The following is a 15,048-nucleotide window of genomic DNA, read 5'->3' on the forward strand; positions in this document are numbered from 1 at the left end:
TGTATAGAATGAGCACTGAGGGACTTGCAAGTGTGTTTGAACGCTTGTTGTTAGTTATCTGTATTAGTCTCACTCTCTCTCTCTCTCAGAGATAAAGTCCAGTTGTGTCTTCTGTGCATTAGATGACTCATCTCCCCTCTCACACAAAGTTTCCTTAAATAACACACAGCCAGGAACAGATGCAACAACAACCTCATATGACTCAGGAACAAGACGCCCAAACTTAGACATGACCGTGTATGGTCATTGGTCAACGTGCAGCATGCAAACATGGTCGTGTTGCTGGTCAGTTAGGGTCTGTAATGTTGCCTCTTTGTCGTAGTGTATTCCTCGAGGAACACATTCATAATATCATTGTGTCCATAGATCAGTGGCTGAGTGGGTCGAGTGAGGTTCGATCCCCGACTCTATCTAAGTGTCCCTGGGTCAGACACTTGTCTACTGGCAAGAATATAGCACTACAATACCTATACTGATATAGGGGCTGACAATATGATCTATTAGGATATATTGGGATTAGGGCAACATTTAGACAAAAATAAGGAGTTAAAGCAAATTTCTTTTTAATTCCACCATTTTGTTTGGATGCAAAATGAATGCACACATGATCTGTATTCATGATTTTCTCCCGATGATTCAAAAAACTCCATGAAACAACATTCTCTCTCTCTCTCTCTCTCCCTAGCCCCTAGTATCCTAACCTTAATTATATGCCTAGCCCTAACATTACAACCAAGTCTTAACCCTCAAAAGCCATTTAAAGGGTGAAGACACAGTGTCAGCCATTCATCACTCCCCTATCCTCACACATTTGAATCATTTTAAATGTCTACTCTCTACTCCACTTCCTAGATACAAACCTAAAAACTCATTACAGACCAGCTGTAACTCACAAATCACACAGTCGCACAATAAGGCCTCTGTGCAACCTTGGCTCCCATAAATCCTCGACAGAGTGTTCTTTCTTGTATCATTGTTGCTCCTACATCTGCTGAGGGAAAGAAGTGATAACACAGTGGAGTGCAGTTCTCCCCACAGTTGACTGAGGCATCAGTAGAGGACGGCGCTGGACAGCTTGACCTGTAGCCTTTCCTCTAAGCTGGGGAGTCACACCTTAACTCACTGGCAGGATGACAGGGGATGCCTAACTGTTAACATCTCGTTGTTCCTTTTCTTCGGTGCTGAGCTGTCTTCAATAAAGCTTTTCAACTTAACTCATCACTCACTTCAGAGACTGATAATCAAAATCTCCACAACAGCCATTAAGTCCACATAGCTGCCCTCTCTCATGTTCATTACAGTAGACAGAAATAGAAATAGTAGATAATAGAAATAGTAAAGCGAGTGAAGAGGGCTGAAGCTTCTGGATGGAAGAGATTAAAGTGTGATTGAGTTTTATTTTATATTGGGAACGAGCTGCAGAGATATTCTCAAAAGCTTGGCATCGTAAGGAATCATTATTAGAGAGAGGCATTTAAACAGAATATGAAGAGCCAGGTCACTTTACAGGTAGCAACGTAACCCCGCCTCCAGAAGCAGGGGATACAAACCTTGGCACGATGGGTTAGACTTGCACGACTTGCAATGACAGTATAATGGCAAACCCTGTGTTCAGCCTTCTTGTTCCATTTGAGGCACAGATAGTCCCACACACATTTCCTTGAAAGCACGCACAGAAAGTTTTGATCTTGATTTCTTTATATTTATTAAACAATAATCTCCGGTTGACTTTTCATGGAAACAAAACCAAAAAACAATCCAAGCAATGTCGCTATATATGCGGCCATTTTAATGCGGTCAGAAAACTATTGCCTTCCTTATAAAAGGCATTCTCTAAGCTGGAGCGTGACCTGGACACTCCCTTTTCACAGGTGAGGCAGGAATCAATCACTACAATACATAAATCTTAATCCCGAATCTAAATTAGGTTCATATTTCATTACACTTAATTCCCAATAATGTTAATAATAGTAATAATAAATCATAATTTCCACCATAACTCAAAATATAGTTACTTTAAAAAATATTCTAAACAAAAAACCTCTAAATGGCTCCAACAGCCAGGCTTCTGAGAATATCTTTGTAACTCGTTCCCAACCTAGAATAATATCAGTCACACTCTGTCCGTCCCGAAGCTTCAGCCCTCGCTCGCTTTACTTGTGCAGCTCTCCAGATAATTCATGAGAATGTTATTCATAATTAACAATAATTAATATTATGCGTGTGCACGTTTTACCTATTTTGTGGCCATGCATTAATTTCTTCCCCCCCCATGTCATGTCTGGGCCTCCATAGAGGAGTGAGAGGAGGTAAAGACAAATGCCTGCTGCTAACTAGTGGTCAGAGGCTTAAATACAAATAAACCCGCTGTCAGGCTGTGCATAAGATCTCCACTTTTCCCCCCCTTCAAAAAACTGACACAGAATCATGCCATCAAATATCATGTGTAATTCATGGTGTGTTTATATATACATATGTACTCTTGACGTGTTTGTTCCTCTTGGAGCTCACAGGTTACAGTCTAAAGCTACATGTTTTGACCAGATAAGACTAGAGAGAACATGAGGATGAGACGACCACTTAGAGAGAACAGCTCTTGGTCCAGACATGACTGAGTGGAATAACAGACATCACACATTTGAGCTTCACTCTCTGACAGCACTTCAGCTCTCCTCATACACACCGTCTCCATCTCTATTCGTCTCCCGCTCTCCTCACAGAGACACTCTCGCAGGCATTATTCTGCTCACCAACAACGCTTCCTTTGACGCCATCGTTTCTTATATTTCTTGGTTTCAACATCTCCGTTTCATCTCATTTCTCACGTCACACTTGTTGGTTTCAAACAGGGTTTTCGACATCGTGGCATCAGCCCGAGTGAAGATTCCTTCCTCTAAATGAGTATTTTCAGCAACAAACTGAGATCACTTTGAAACTAGTGTAGGGATCAAAGTCAAAGCTGAAATCAACACTGGCCATGATTAGAAGCTTGTCTTGCTCTGTTCTTACCTCCTCCGAGAAAACGAGGAGATACTGGTTTGCGTTACAAAGAACACGACTTGCATGACAAAAAAAGACTGCAAGTAATATAAGTCTTTGAAGTCTCTACGTCACAATTGACACAACTACTGAGGCCATTTCCTTCTAAAAGTTAACATACAAACAACACATTTTACAAATTCCCTGCAACAAACACAGGAGGTCTCACCATGAGCAAAAAAACACTTTATCATGAACACATTGTGCTTCAAAAACACAAACATCCTGTTACTTTAGGCGCAATATTTCCTGTAGGACTGTGATCCTTTTCAAACAAGTCCTCCTTTGAGTTATTTGCCCTCCGCACCAGCAGGTGTTGCTGTGAAGTCACCGTGGACAAGAATAGAATGTCTTTTATTTCTCTCACTCTCTTATATTATAGAACATTCTTTTAAATCATCATGAAACGGCAGAGCAGCGCACAACTAAAAGCTCTGTGGTCCTCATTCAACAACACAATGAATAGACTTGAGAGCAGCATGTTGGGCTAAACGACTCTATACTCGTCTGTCATCCGTTTGGCTGCTGAGCTGGAAAAAAAGCGGCATTTCCTGGAAATGAAACCTGTTTTCTGTGCACGTGTCTACATCTACACTCACACACATACTGCCTTTCATTCAAAATCATCTGCCGAGGACCGGTCAAGCATCAAGAGAGAAAAAGACCTACGTGTATGCCACGTGTTGTCACTGACATATCCTACTTTCCTCAGTCAGACAGACACAATGTCTAGAATGTCTAAATATAACCGCTGCTCTGTTGTCTGTTCGTGACCTTCTACCAAGTCATTTATGAAGGGCGCAGGTGAAACTGGAGATGTTTCCAAGGTAAGAAAAAACGATCAATCCTACTGACTTTTACTCCAGCGCCACCATTTGTGTTTTTAATTGTAGTAAATGGTAGAGCAAGTGCATGGCATGAATGCAAGAACATCATTTTGCAGAGGGGTTCCCAGTTGGAGGAGCTGGTCGGGCCTGAGGGAGCTGAAAAGAGCAGGGTTTAACAAATAAAGCTTGAGGAACATCATGTTTAAAACACACGAAGAAAAGGTTGTGTGTTAAATGACGGCAGCACGTTACATCAGCACTAATGTTTGAGACACTGTCAGCAGATGCTGTTTAATGGTCTCTCAGCTGAAGCAGCAGTAGAACAGTTCACTGTCGGAGGTGAAGAAGAGACAGAAGCAGCAGCAGCAGCAGCAGACCTGAGGCCTGTTAATGTCACCTCCAGTGAGGACAGGTGGGACGATTCATGTGAGTAGAGAGCTTCACAATATGTTAGGTAGAGAGGGAGGGGGCAATTTATTCATTTAACTTTTAGTAGCGTCTCAAAGACCAGTCACTAATGATACACACACACACAGGGAAAAAGAGAAAGCAGTCAAATAAAGCTGCAGTGCACAACGTTCGGTGCTTTTTGTTGTTTGAGTTTGTTTGTTTTCTTGATGGTTAAATGGTTAAATGTCTTGTTGCAGGGAGATTGGGGGCCGCCTCCACTCCCCCTACTGTCTGTTAGCAGCAAGAGCAGGTCTCGCGAGAAACACCAATTGCTTCACTGCACAACAGAAACACTCCCGGGACAGGCTTCGTGTTAGTTTAGATGTTCATCATGGCAGAGCCGGCAAAAACGAATCAGATAAAACCCTTGTCGAAGGGAAGAAGAAGCAACCTTTTCTCGATGGCGACTGACATGCACATGGCTACACGGCTTGTGTTCGCCGGCTCAGTGTTCGTCAGAGATCAGTTTTCATGACAGTGAAACTGTAGGGGGAGCTCTGGAGAGAAAACGCTTCCAAACTTCATCTGAAAACAGGCTCTGTGACGCTTCACTGTCAGACCTGACTGAGGGAGCGTTTGTTTCTATACAGCTGCAGTGTAGGGCAGGGCGGGGACAAGAAGCATTTATGCCATCCCTTTTCATGCCGCTTTTTGGATTTGCCTGTGTGTGTGTGTATGTGTGTGTGTGTGTGTGCGTGTGTGTGTGTGTGTGTGTGTGTGTGTGCGTGCGTGTGAGCTGAGAGGGAGAGAGAGAAAGTAGAGTCTCATCTGCTCAGGTGGTTGATTATTCATATTTGTGTCTTGGATGGTGAAAAATGTTCATGTTGGGAGGATGCTGGGAGATTTTTAAGCTACGAGAGTGACATAATGATGTGATCAGAATCAGACATCAGGTAGCAGGGAGTGGGCCAGCGCCCTCAGCACTCACATTCCACCTCCCATGTTGTTGTTTTTTTACAGTTACAATGTTACGTTGCAGCCATCCCAGAAGGAGCGGGAGCTGACGCTATGATAAAGACGACTGCAGCCCTGGAAGCACTGACCTTCCCGCGTAAATTACTAGAGGTACAATTTAGCTCCGGCCCTTACTGTGGTGGCTGTGGGTCAGTGGGTAGAGCGGGTCATCTTCTAACCACAAGACTCGATTTCCCAGCTCCTCTAGTCTGCATGCTGATATGTCCTTGGCCAAGACTCTTAACCCCTTATCTTACAGGGTTAGAGGTCACCAGCGTGTGTTCAAATGAGTTTGAACCCAGCATGTATTGATGCACTGATAGACAAAATAAGTGATCACAGAGCGACAAAGTTGACAGAAACTTGGCTCTGGTGAGAACTGATCTTTGCCAAGATGATGCAGAAGTATGTTGGCCGTGTTTGTGATTATGATAACAGTGTGTGTGTGTGTGTGTGTGTGTGTGTGTGCAGAGTGAGAGCTGAGCAGCATTATTGGAATTCCTGTCACAGTCCAGCTCTTGACTGGGTGCAGGGAAAGAGGGGGAATTAGAGAGAGAGAGAGAGAGAGATAAACAGAAGAGGAAAATTGAAAAGAAGGAGAGCGAAAGGGTGAGTGACAGAGACCAAGGTGAAGGAGTGCGGTGGAGAAGCTAGAGGAAGAAGAAAATTAAAGAGTTGGATAACAGGAGAAGTTGAGAAGCTAGTGAATGAGTTCTCGCTCTGGTGAATCCCATCACTAACTCATGTGCCGACTGAAGGCTGCGACAGAAGCAGGGATGTAAGATCACCTCATTGTTATTATCTGATCACACCAAGAACCACAGAGATTTAGATTTATTTCATACAGAAAACCTTTTCCATTTCAAACGGCTTTAAAGCAATCCTTAAAAAAAACAAGTTCTAGTTACACTTGATTTTCTTTTTGTCAATAAATCCCAGGAAAAGATCAAAAACAATGGACTGATCCCATTAATGAGCACAGTGTGTGTAGCTACAGCCTAATATAGCACATTCCTCTGCGCCACAGACGACCTTTGTTGTCTAAAAACACATAAATGAGTCACTCAATCTCATATACGCCATCCTGCAGCTGTTAATCACTGCAGCAGTCATTTGGGACCCTGTCAGAGAACCACAGCACACATTTCATACAGGAGTCGTGGTTTAAAAATCATTTCTGCATCAAAATATAACGTACTTTTCAGACTTTGTTTCTTTATCCTGATAGATTCACTTCCACTTCCAATTAAATTAATTTGCCCACATCTCATGGACGACAAAACAATTTGAAGTATCGGAAATTAGAAGAAGCTACAAACTGAAAAGGTCAGGAACCACACTTGCATCCATCTGTAACTGAGTTTATTTAATTACAAATAATTTATTTTGATTTATTTCAGAGGGACAATTTAGTTTACTTTGCAAACCAAATTCATTTGTAAACTGAACTACCCAAATTTAGACGGAAACAAATCAACATTTTTTTCATCTTTTGTGCGATTTGTTGACAATAATATTAGGTAATTAACAGTCTTAATCTTTAAAGGTACAGTAGGGCAGTAGAATTCAGAACATTGATTTTCTGATTGATCGTTATTTGAAATATCTGATATGGGTTCATAAACTCCATCTCCTCTGATGCCATTCACTGTGTCCTCTGCAGAAATCTAAGACTATTGCAGTTACGGCAGACGTTGGCGGTTACAGGAGACTTTAACACAATAGTCTTGCCCGACTGTAACAGCTGAGTCTGCATATGTGTTTGTTACTTTGCCGTCTATGGAGAACCACAATCACTTCCACACGCCTGTCTGTTGCACTTCTAGGCTGTATATTTTGAACTCAAACAGGTTTTTTACAGTTTGAGTTTGAATAATCGCCTATGACTGTCCTTTAGAGTTGCATAGGTCAAATTAAATAGAAAGCACATTTATGTGACTAATTTGAGGTAATTTATTTTTTTATTTTTTGTAACATTTAACATCATAGCATTCATATTTCTAATAATGCACCGGAATAGAGAGATCAAATTAGGATCTTGGGACTCAAACTGATTACATTGCTCCAGTATTCCTACATCTTCAACTTTCTGTGAAACTTTCCCTCACTCTACCCCACAGAGCGCTTACACATCGCAATAGAAGCATGTCAAATAAATAAGACATTAAAGCTAGTTAGCTTTGGATTCTGTACCTGCTCATCATCACTACACAAGCAGACTTGGCCGTCTGTGGGTTCCCATTGCTCCATGTTCTGTGCTTGTTTTGAGCATGTTTTAGGGCAGTGATCCAACTCTGCTGTCTCTTGGGATCTTTGAAGATCCAGTAAAATGCTCTCCCCTTTGCTTGTTCTCAACGATTTTGGTATCCCGGGGCACAACAACTATTCATCATCTTCGCTTTTTATGAATACAGCCGTCGGAGACAAGTTGCCTGGCATTCTGCCTGGTATATATGCTGCTGGTTATATATGTCTATGGATTTAAACAGCATGGCTTCCTGCCAAAATGGCGTTGTTTTGGTTCCAAGTGTTGCACGATGTCAAATACCGAGTTCTCTCAACCAAACGTGCACATGAGCCAAGATCGTTCCATGCAAACGGACGCCTCCCAATATCAACAACCGAGAAAGGTTCAATTTAATTGCCAAAATAATCCTCCTTTGTTTGTTAGTACTGCTTTCTGAACCTGTGAAGAAGACAAGACTAACAAACACCTCAGACGCTGAGGTATTTTTGCTCTCCTTTTTTACAAGGAAGGAAAACAGTGTAAAGAACAGCTTTGTGTAGAACACAGCTAGACAAACAGCAGGAACAGAGAAGACGACGACACACGGCAACAACGCGTAACAGAGCTCACAAAACAAGAACGCAAACGTGTCGACAGGTCGTTCACACTCACCGTCTTCGCTGCATTCTTCGGGTGGCTTTGCTTTCTTTGCGAGCCGAGGATCCAGCCACGATGTTGTTTTGGTGTTGTGACTGAAGAAGAAGAAGAAGAAGAAGAAGAAGAAGAAGAAGAAGAAGAAGAAAGAGATGTGTAGGTGAAAGAAATGATGAAAGGAAAGGGGGCAAACAAAGGTTAGGCACAAACTGACAGTGAGGATAAGAGAAAGAGATGAATGTAGAGTATCACTAATGACATGAACCTCAGAGTGTGTGCATGTGTTTCTATGGTAAACTTAATGGTCATTAATCCACTAATTAGCCCTCAGCCACTAATTAGTACGGGTGAAAGGAGGGGTCAACAGTTTGCAGGGATGTGCATGTCTGTATGTGTGTATTTATAGACAGTTTATGGACCCTGTATGTCTGACTAGCAGCATTAAGTTGCATTCATTATTCAAACAGCACTATGAGGTTTACACAGCCAGCCATGCATAAACAATCTGGCATCATTTGTAAATTGCATTACAAGGGATTTGAGTTTTTAAATATTTTCAGACATGACAGACTCTACAACAGATGCAGACACGGAGGAACCAAGTGGCGCCTATATCTGAACGGGATTTGCAGCTGGAAATTCACAGACATCGGCTGCAACCAGGTTCCTACTGGATGATACCAGCTGTCAATCACAGTGGTGTCTTTCCTCTAAATGGGACTTAATCTACAAAACACCAACGTGTTCCATTAAAGTAGATCTGAAACTAGAGCTATAGACCTTTAACTGCACAGGTAAGCTTTGACTGACTTTGTAAAATGTCAAATGGAGTTGTTTGTTTTCTATATTACTTTCTGGGTTGTCTTAATTCAGAAAACTGTAAGACAATGTCAACCTTTCATACGCAGGCTATAGAAGGAACATGCTGTTTTGGGGGAAGAAAGTCCCTCTATTGGGATTTTCAAAAGAAAAACACAAAATGGATTCATATGGCGTCTTTTTTTCCTCTTACTCGATGAAGTAGACCTCCCCCTTCTCGGTGTAGGCCATCTCCCAGTTGTCTGGCAGAGGGCCGAGCTCTTCCTCATCTACATCTGGGACCTTGATGGGAGATTTAGGGGGAGAATGTGGGGCTTCTTCTCCTTCAGTAGGGGGCTCCATGGAGGCTGGGGCCTGGCTGGACACCTCAACAGCAATCTCCCCAGAGGCATCTGTGCTCTTGTCCTCGTGTTCACTGGACTCTGGAGCGAGCAAGCACACACACACGCACAGAGAGAGAGAGAGAGAGGGAGAGAGGGAGAGAGAGAGAGAGATAGAGAGAGATAGAGAGAGATAGAGAGAGAGAGAGAGAGAGAGAGTTAGTCTCAAATTCATTCTGTACACAGTCCCGGATGCACACAAAACACGCCATGCATGATGAGTCAGAGCCAAGTCACTGCAGAGCTATGAACCCCCAGGAGAATGAGAGAGAGAGGAAGAGAGAGACGGGGTCTACGGACAAAGAGCATGAAGAGGAAATAACATGATGATGTCAGAGATGGAGGGAAACAGACAAAGATACTGAGTTTAGGGGTCAGAGACTAAGAAATATGAGGAAATCTTTTTTACATGAGGAGAAAAGCTGGTGGCATCTAAGGCTCCCTTTGCACCTGGCATTGAAATGTGTTGTCTGTGATCGGATAACTCTTCACCACATGCATTTACACCTGGTATTAACATGTGTCTCCGGTGTACACATCAAGATCCGACTGCAGTCCCTCTTACGTCACCTCCCCCTCATCTTCTGCAAATATTTCCAGCTGCAGACTACAGCGTCACAGCGTTCTTCAACAAGCAGAAAACCGATGAACGCAGAAGAGACTGTGCAGTTTTGTCTCCATTTTCATGTTAGCTGTACTTTGAGCCACCAGCGTATTTCCAGTCACGTAGTTGTGTAGTTGCATCTACACTTCTGTTCACCTCCCAAGTGGTTTGGCAGATCGGATGACAATCCGTCCACAATACGTCTCGGGGGGTAAATACACCTGTTCTGACAAGTGGTCAGGTAATATCTGATCGCAATCCGATGACAGAAAGCACATTTTAATGCCAGGTGTAAAGGAGGCCTCAGTCAGTGGATGATGAGTATCTGATTGAGGAGAGTGAATCCTCAAGAGAGAAAACATCACAGTTCTAAGAAGAAAAGCGAAAGAGGAAACGCTTTTTTTCTCACTACTTTTTATCCAGACGAAGAAATATATATAATATTTATTGATCACTAGAAAGTTATTTCATTCAGATGCTGTTTGATACGAAAAAGGATTTTTAAATGGAAAGGATACAAAGCTCTTTGATCAGAGGATTTTCATCATGCAACCAAAAGCTTTTTAACCTCTTTTGCATTTGAAGAATTAGTATTAGTTATTTTTGCGCACACACCAATTAGTGATAGTGAATTTGTCCTCTGCATTTAACTCATCCTTTTTACACAAGAGTGCGGAAAACACACAGACCGCACAGGAGCAGTGGGCAGCACCAGGGAGCCCTGGGAGCAATGGGGATTGGGTGCAAGAGCTTGAGCCATCCCAGGATTTGAACTGGCAGCCCTCTGGTTAGAAGCCCAATTCCTCTCCTCTTGGCCATGGTCTGCATTTGCACTTAAAGAGTGCAAAGTATTTTCTGCTGCATCATCCTGGAACCTTAACATATCCTCTAGTCATGAATATAGTGTTTTTATTTTTTAATTTCCATCTACGTACTATTTAAAATTAAAAATGTTACCTTTGTTTTTCTGCCTTTATTTGATCATTTTTGATAGTGAGCTTACAGACGTGTCAGTATCACATGAAAGAGACAGATATTTTTCAGATGAAGGATGTGTGTGTGGGGCACAAAGATTGAAGATTAGAGAGAAAGAAGAAGGGATGTGACCACAGAGAGTGTTCTAGAGAAGAAGAGAGGGGGAGAGTTGGTATTAATAGACACAAGGACAAAGGCCAGTGGCAGGAGGGCAGAGACCGACAGCAGGAGACACATGAGAAATGAGAGGACGGACAGACAGTAGCTCAAGTCAAGATGAGACTGTGGACGGTGATAATGACGGAGACATGAATGAGTCCATATGGATTCTGTTCCATATGCTTAATGACAACATTTGCTCTACAAAGTCTGTAAATGTCTGTAATGATCAGTCACATCTGTACTCACTCATAAACTGCAGATGGAAAACTGGACTAAAGGATAAAATAGACACTCTAGGTGCAATAAGAAGAACATGTGACAGTTATTACTGTATAACTGGCTCTTTCATGGTTGTACTCAATCATACCAGTGAGTGAGTAAAGACAATATTATGTCATGTCTAAGATCAGCTGACTTTTGTTGGAGCTTAAACTCATCCACATGGTTAGATGGCAAGTAAACTTCTGTGGCACACAGTGTGAACCAAGCAAAGCGATGGATGAATGAGTGAGAAGTGTTTCAATGAACACCTCCACTGTGTATGTGTGAGTCAGTCAGTGCACGGCTGCATGAAACTGCACGCGTCACACACAACGAGTGACTAGTGACTGAATCATTAGAATCAGTTAATTAAAACTATTAGTTCAGTACTTCCTCCATGACCGGAGCACAGACTCAGTCTGACACTTTAGTCACTGGTCTGAAATACAGCGGCAGGGTTTGTGATGCCACTCACTGCTCACCGCTCACGATCAGCAGTGCTGGATACACCAGACTCCTCTGTTAATTATGAGATTTCAGACATTTCCCTGGTAATTGATGGAGATTAACCCATGTTTTTAGGATTGTTAAGCCTTTTTAACTGATCTACAGTTCGGCACTGTTCGGCTTGAGTCTCATCCTGTGACGACACTCTGACCAATCAGTGGTCGGCAGTCTGACGATGTCACGCATATTGTCTACTCAGCTTGCTTGGAACCTCGCCAGAGCAGGTACTAAGAAAAGTACTGTGCTAGTGGAAACGCAACTTAACCGTGCCGTGCCGAGGCAAGTCGAGCCGGTGGAAACACGCCAAAAGACAATGGATTATCAGGACTAGATTTCCCTCGCAGCCACTCTGCTGCTTCATGTGTGTACAAGGGGGAAAAAAGAAAAGATCTTGAGTGTATGGATGATGGAGGTCAGAAGCTTATTTCAGAGTGGACAAAGACCAGTCTGACCTACTTATTTGAGCCGTGTATCACAATGCTCACTAAAAGGCTTGCTGCACTCAAAAAAGTTGAGATCTTTTCATTTGAGTGTGATGCAAATGTGTGATGTGTGTGTGTGTGTTTGATGTGCAACTCCATTTAAAATAATATGTTTGTGAATGCAAAAGAAGCTGCATGTAAATGACCCCTTAAAAGGGTTTTATTGGCAGAACTGAATATACCACCCACATGGATGTTTGTATAAGAATATAACAGCTTAACCATTTTATGTACAGCAGCCCAAATGGACAAGCCAGCCCAAGAGCTCATGTTGTCTAAAACAAAGAATCACCGTAGTTCCCTGATGCACATCTAGGGGAAGAGAGGGTTAACTGTGGAGTCCTCTGTTTGATACAATCTACACTCGTGTCACTAAATTCTTACACGATAGCCTTTTAATAAACAACCCTAAAGATCGTGAAGGCTGCCAGAGCAGATATTTCCCCTCCCCTAAATATAGACCTGTCTTCATGTGTCAATCTAATCTCAGACAATTCTCAATAAAAACATCAAAACAGGATATTGACGTTTTCGCTCTCCTATCATACAGCACCTGGTGTGATGGCAACGCCATTGCCATTGACAACCGGACTCTCCTCTTCCTCCTCCTCGGGCGGCTCTAGGCTGGCGCGCTGCTCCATGTTGCTGACTGACTGGTTCCTCTTCCTCTTGCCCTGGGCGCTGGGCCGGGCTCCAGGCAGGAGGGCCTCACTCACATTCAGAGGAGGGGCTGCGGGGGACGGCTCTGCTGGAGGTTTTGGTGTGCCGTAAAAGTTATCTGAGGGCAGAGAGGCATGGTGGTGTTTGTATAAGTGACCATATGTACAGCACGGCTACCTCAGGTGATATAACACACTGTCTGCTAAGCGGAGCGGAAACTATGGGAACCTGGGATTTAAACAGACGATGTCAGACTCGGTTGTCTGCACAGAACGCAGCAGAATTAACACAAACTATTTTTGACTGAGACTAATCAATTGTGATAAATCTAATTAATGCTGTGCATTCGCACGCTGACTGACATTTCGAGAAATAATGACTATAACTAATAACTTTTCATTTCTTATTAAATGCGATCTTTAGATGCCAGATGTCCATGCTTTAAATCAGAAGATAAAACGTCCTATTTTTATACCTGAAATGTATTTATTTGCCACTGCAACACAAACACACAGATAATAAGTAATAACAAGGTGGCTTTGTCCTAAAAACAATGACAAAGATACAGCGCAAAGGCCAAATGTACAATCAAAGCTTCCATTTCACCTTTAGTGGATGACAAATTTCTCTGCCCTATCATTCGCCCTGTATGCTGTTCTCCTATAGACAGCAACCTTCCCTGACTCTGTCCTCCTGTCCTTACACAGAGCAAACCTGTGATGTCCACAGTACCACACTGATGTCTCTTCATTCAGTACAGTAAAGTTCCCTCATTTATTGAATGTCCCAGTATAGATACACTTGAGGGGAACTGATTTATTGTGTCTGTCTCTGCTACTCTAGGTAGCTTCAGTATATGCCCCCTTTCATTCATTTATTCATTCATTCGTTCATTGTCTACTACTTTATCCTCCACATGAGGAGGGAGGATAAAGTAGGAGGAGGAGCTAATCCCAGCTGACACAGGTACACCTTGGACAGGTCACCAGTGCATTGCAGGGTCAAGATACAGAACATATATGTATGTATGTGTATATATATATATATACATGTATATACATACACGTATATATATATATATATATATCGTATAGTTTAGGTCAATATAGGTCCATATTTGCTAAGTCCGCTTGGGTCCAGTAAAATAACCTGACTTTCTCTCTGCTGTATTAAACTGACTGACTCACAGGTTCAGCTCTCAAAGCCCAAACCGGCTGTCTGTTTATCTTAATTAAGATGACTCTCCCTAAACTACAGCTGTTGCTTTGGACAGACGTGGGACATGTGTATGTGTGGAGAAAGATTAACACGGTGTTAGTGAGAGGAACAACATGTTAGTTCATTTTAAATCACGGCTAATTGCTTCCTCAAAGGCTGACAGTGTTCTTGGATTTTTCTCAAGAAAATCTCTTTTTTTTCTTCTCTGGAAAAAGAAACAAAATCTTGGTGCTGAGTAAAGTATCAAATGGGAAAAATCCAAATATAAACACAAAAGGCTTAATATGACCCCAGGGACAAATGATAAACGACCCACTGCATTGTCTGCACGCAACATAATAACAGCCACAACAACTTTGTTGTTCTAAGTTACAACAACAAACTACACAAGTATTACAAAGTTATATTCAGTCATATACTGTATGGATGGTTTGGAGCACAAGTGCACTTCATCTTCTACAATATAATTACACTTTATGAGCAGAGTGCTGCTTTAACGTATTTCTGTCTGTGAGTCATTTGCATGGAGATAAATTAGATATTGTTCTTTCTAAAAATGTTGCCTTCAGAGGACAGCTGCTAACTCAGGCTATAATATTTGAACTCAGTGGGTTAGGGTTAGATATTGAATCGTCTATGTCATTGTGAGCAGCTCTGTTTGGAGGGAGGTGAAGAGCTTGTTAGTTATGGAGTAAATGTTAAGTTTAAACCATGACTTCCTCCACATTATACCACTCACTGTTTGACACTGACGCATCTCTCTATCAACTCTTATTTTCCACATTGCTAAACACACATTTCTGATTGGTCACATTTGCTCGTCAGCCAC

At 42.3% G+C, this 15,048-nt stretch overlaps 1 protein-coding gene across 7 annotated transcripts in view; it reads right to left on the reverse strand.

The window, feature by feature from the left end:
* LOC131469666 (membrane-associated guanylate kinase, WW and PDZ domain-containing protein 2-like) overlaps positions 1-15,048 on the reverse strand; it is a 115,268-nt gene that overhangs the window by 40,443 nt on the left and 59,777 nt on the right. For all 7 annotated transcript variants that reach the window (XM_058644901.1, XM_058644900.1, XM_058644899.1 and 4 more), the window contains exons 4-6: positions 12,895-13,119; positions 9,164-9,392; positions 8,170-8,249 (exon numbers count right to left, since the gene is read on the reverse strand). In XM_058644901.1, the coding sequence (XP_058500884.1) occupies positions 8,170-8,249; positions 9,164-9,392; positions 12,895-13,119 (534 nt within the window). The remainder of the gene's footprint in view (positions 1-8,169; positions 8,250-9,163; positions 9,393-12,894; positions 13,120-15,048) is intronic.

Source organism: Solea solea, chromosome 12 (genome assembly GCF_958295425.1).
Source record: "Solea solea chromosome 12, fSolSol10.1, whole genome shotgun sequence".
Classification (NCBI taxonomy): Eukaryota; Metazoa; Chordata; class Actinopteri; order Pleuronectiformes; family Soleidae; genus Solea; species Solea solea.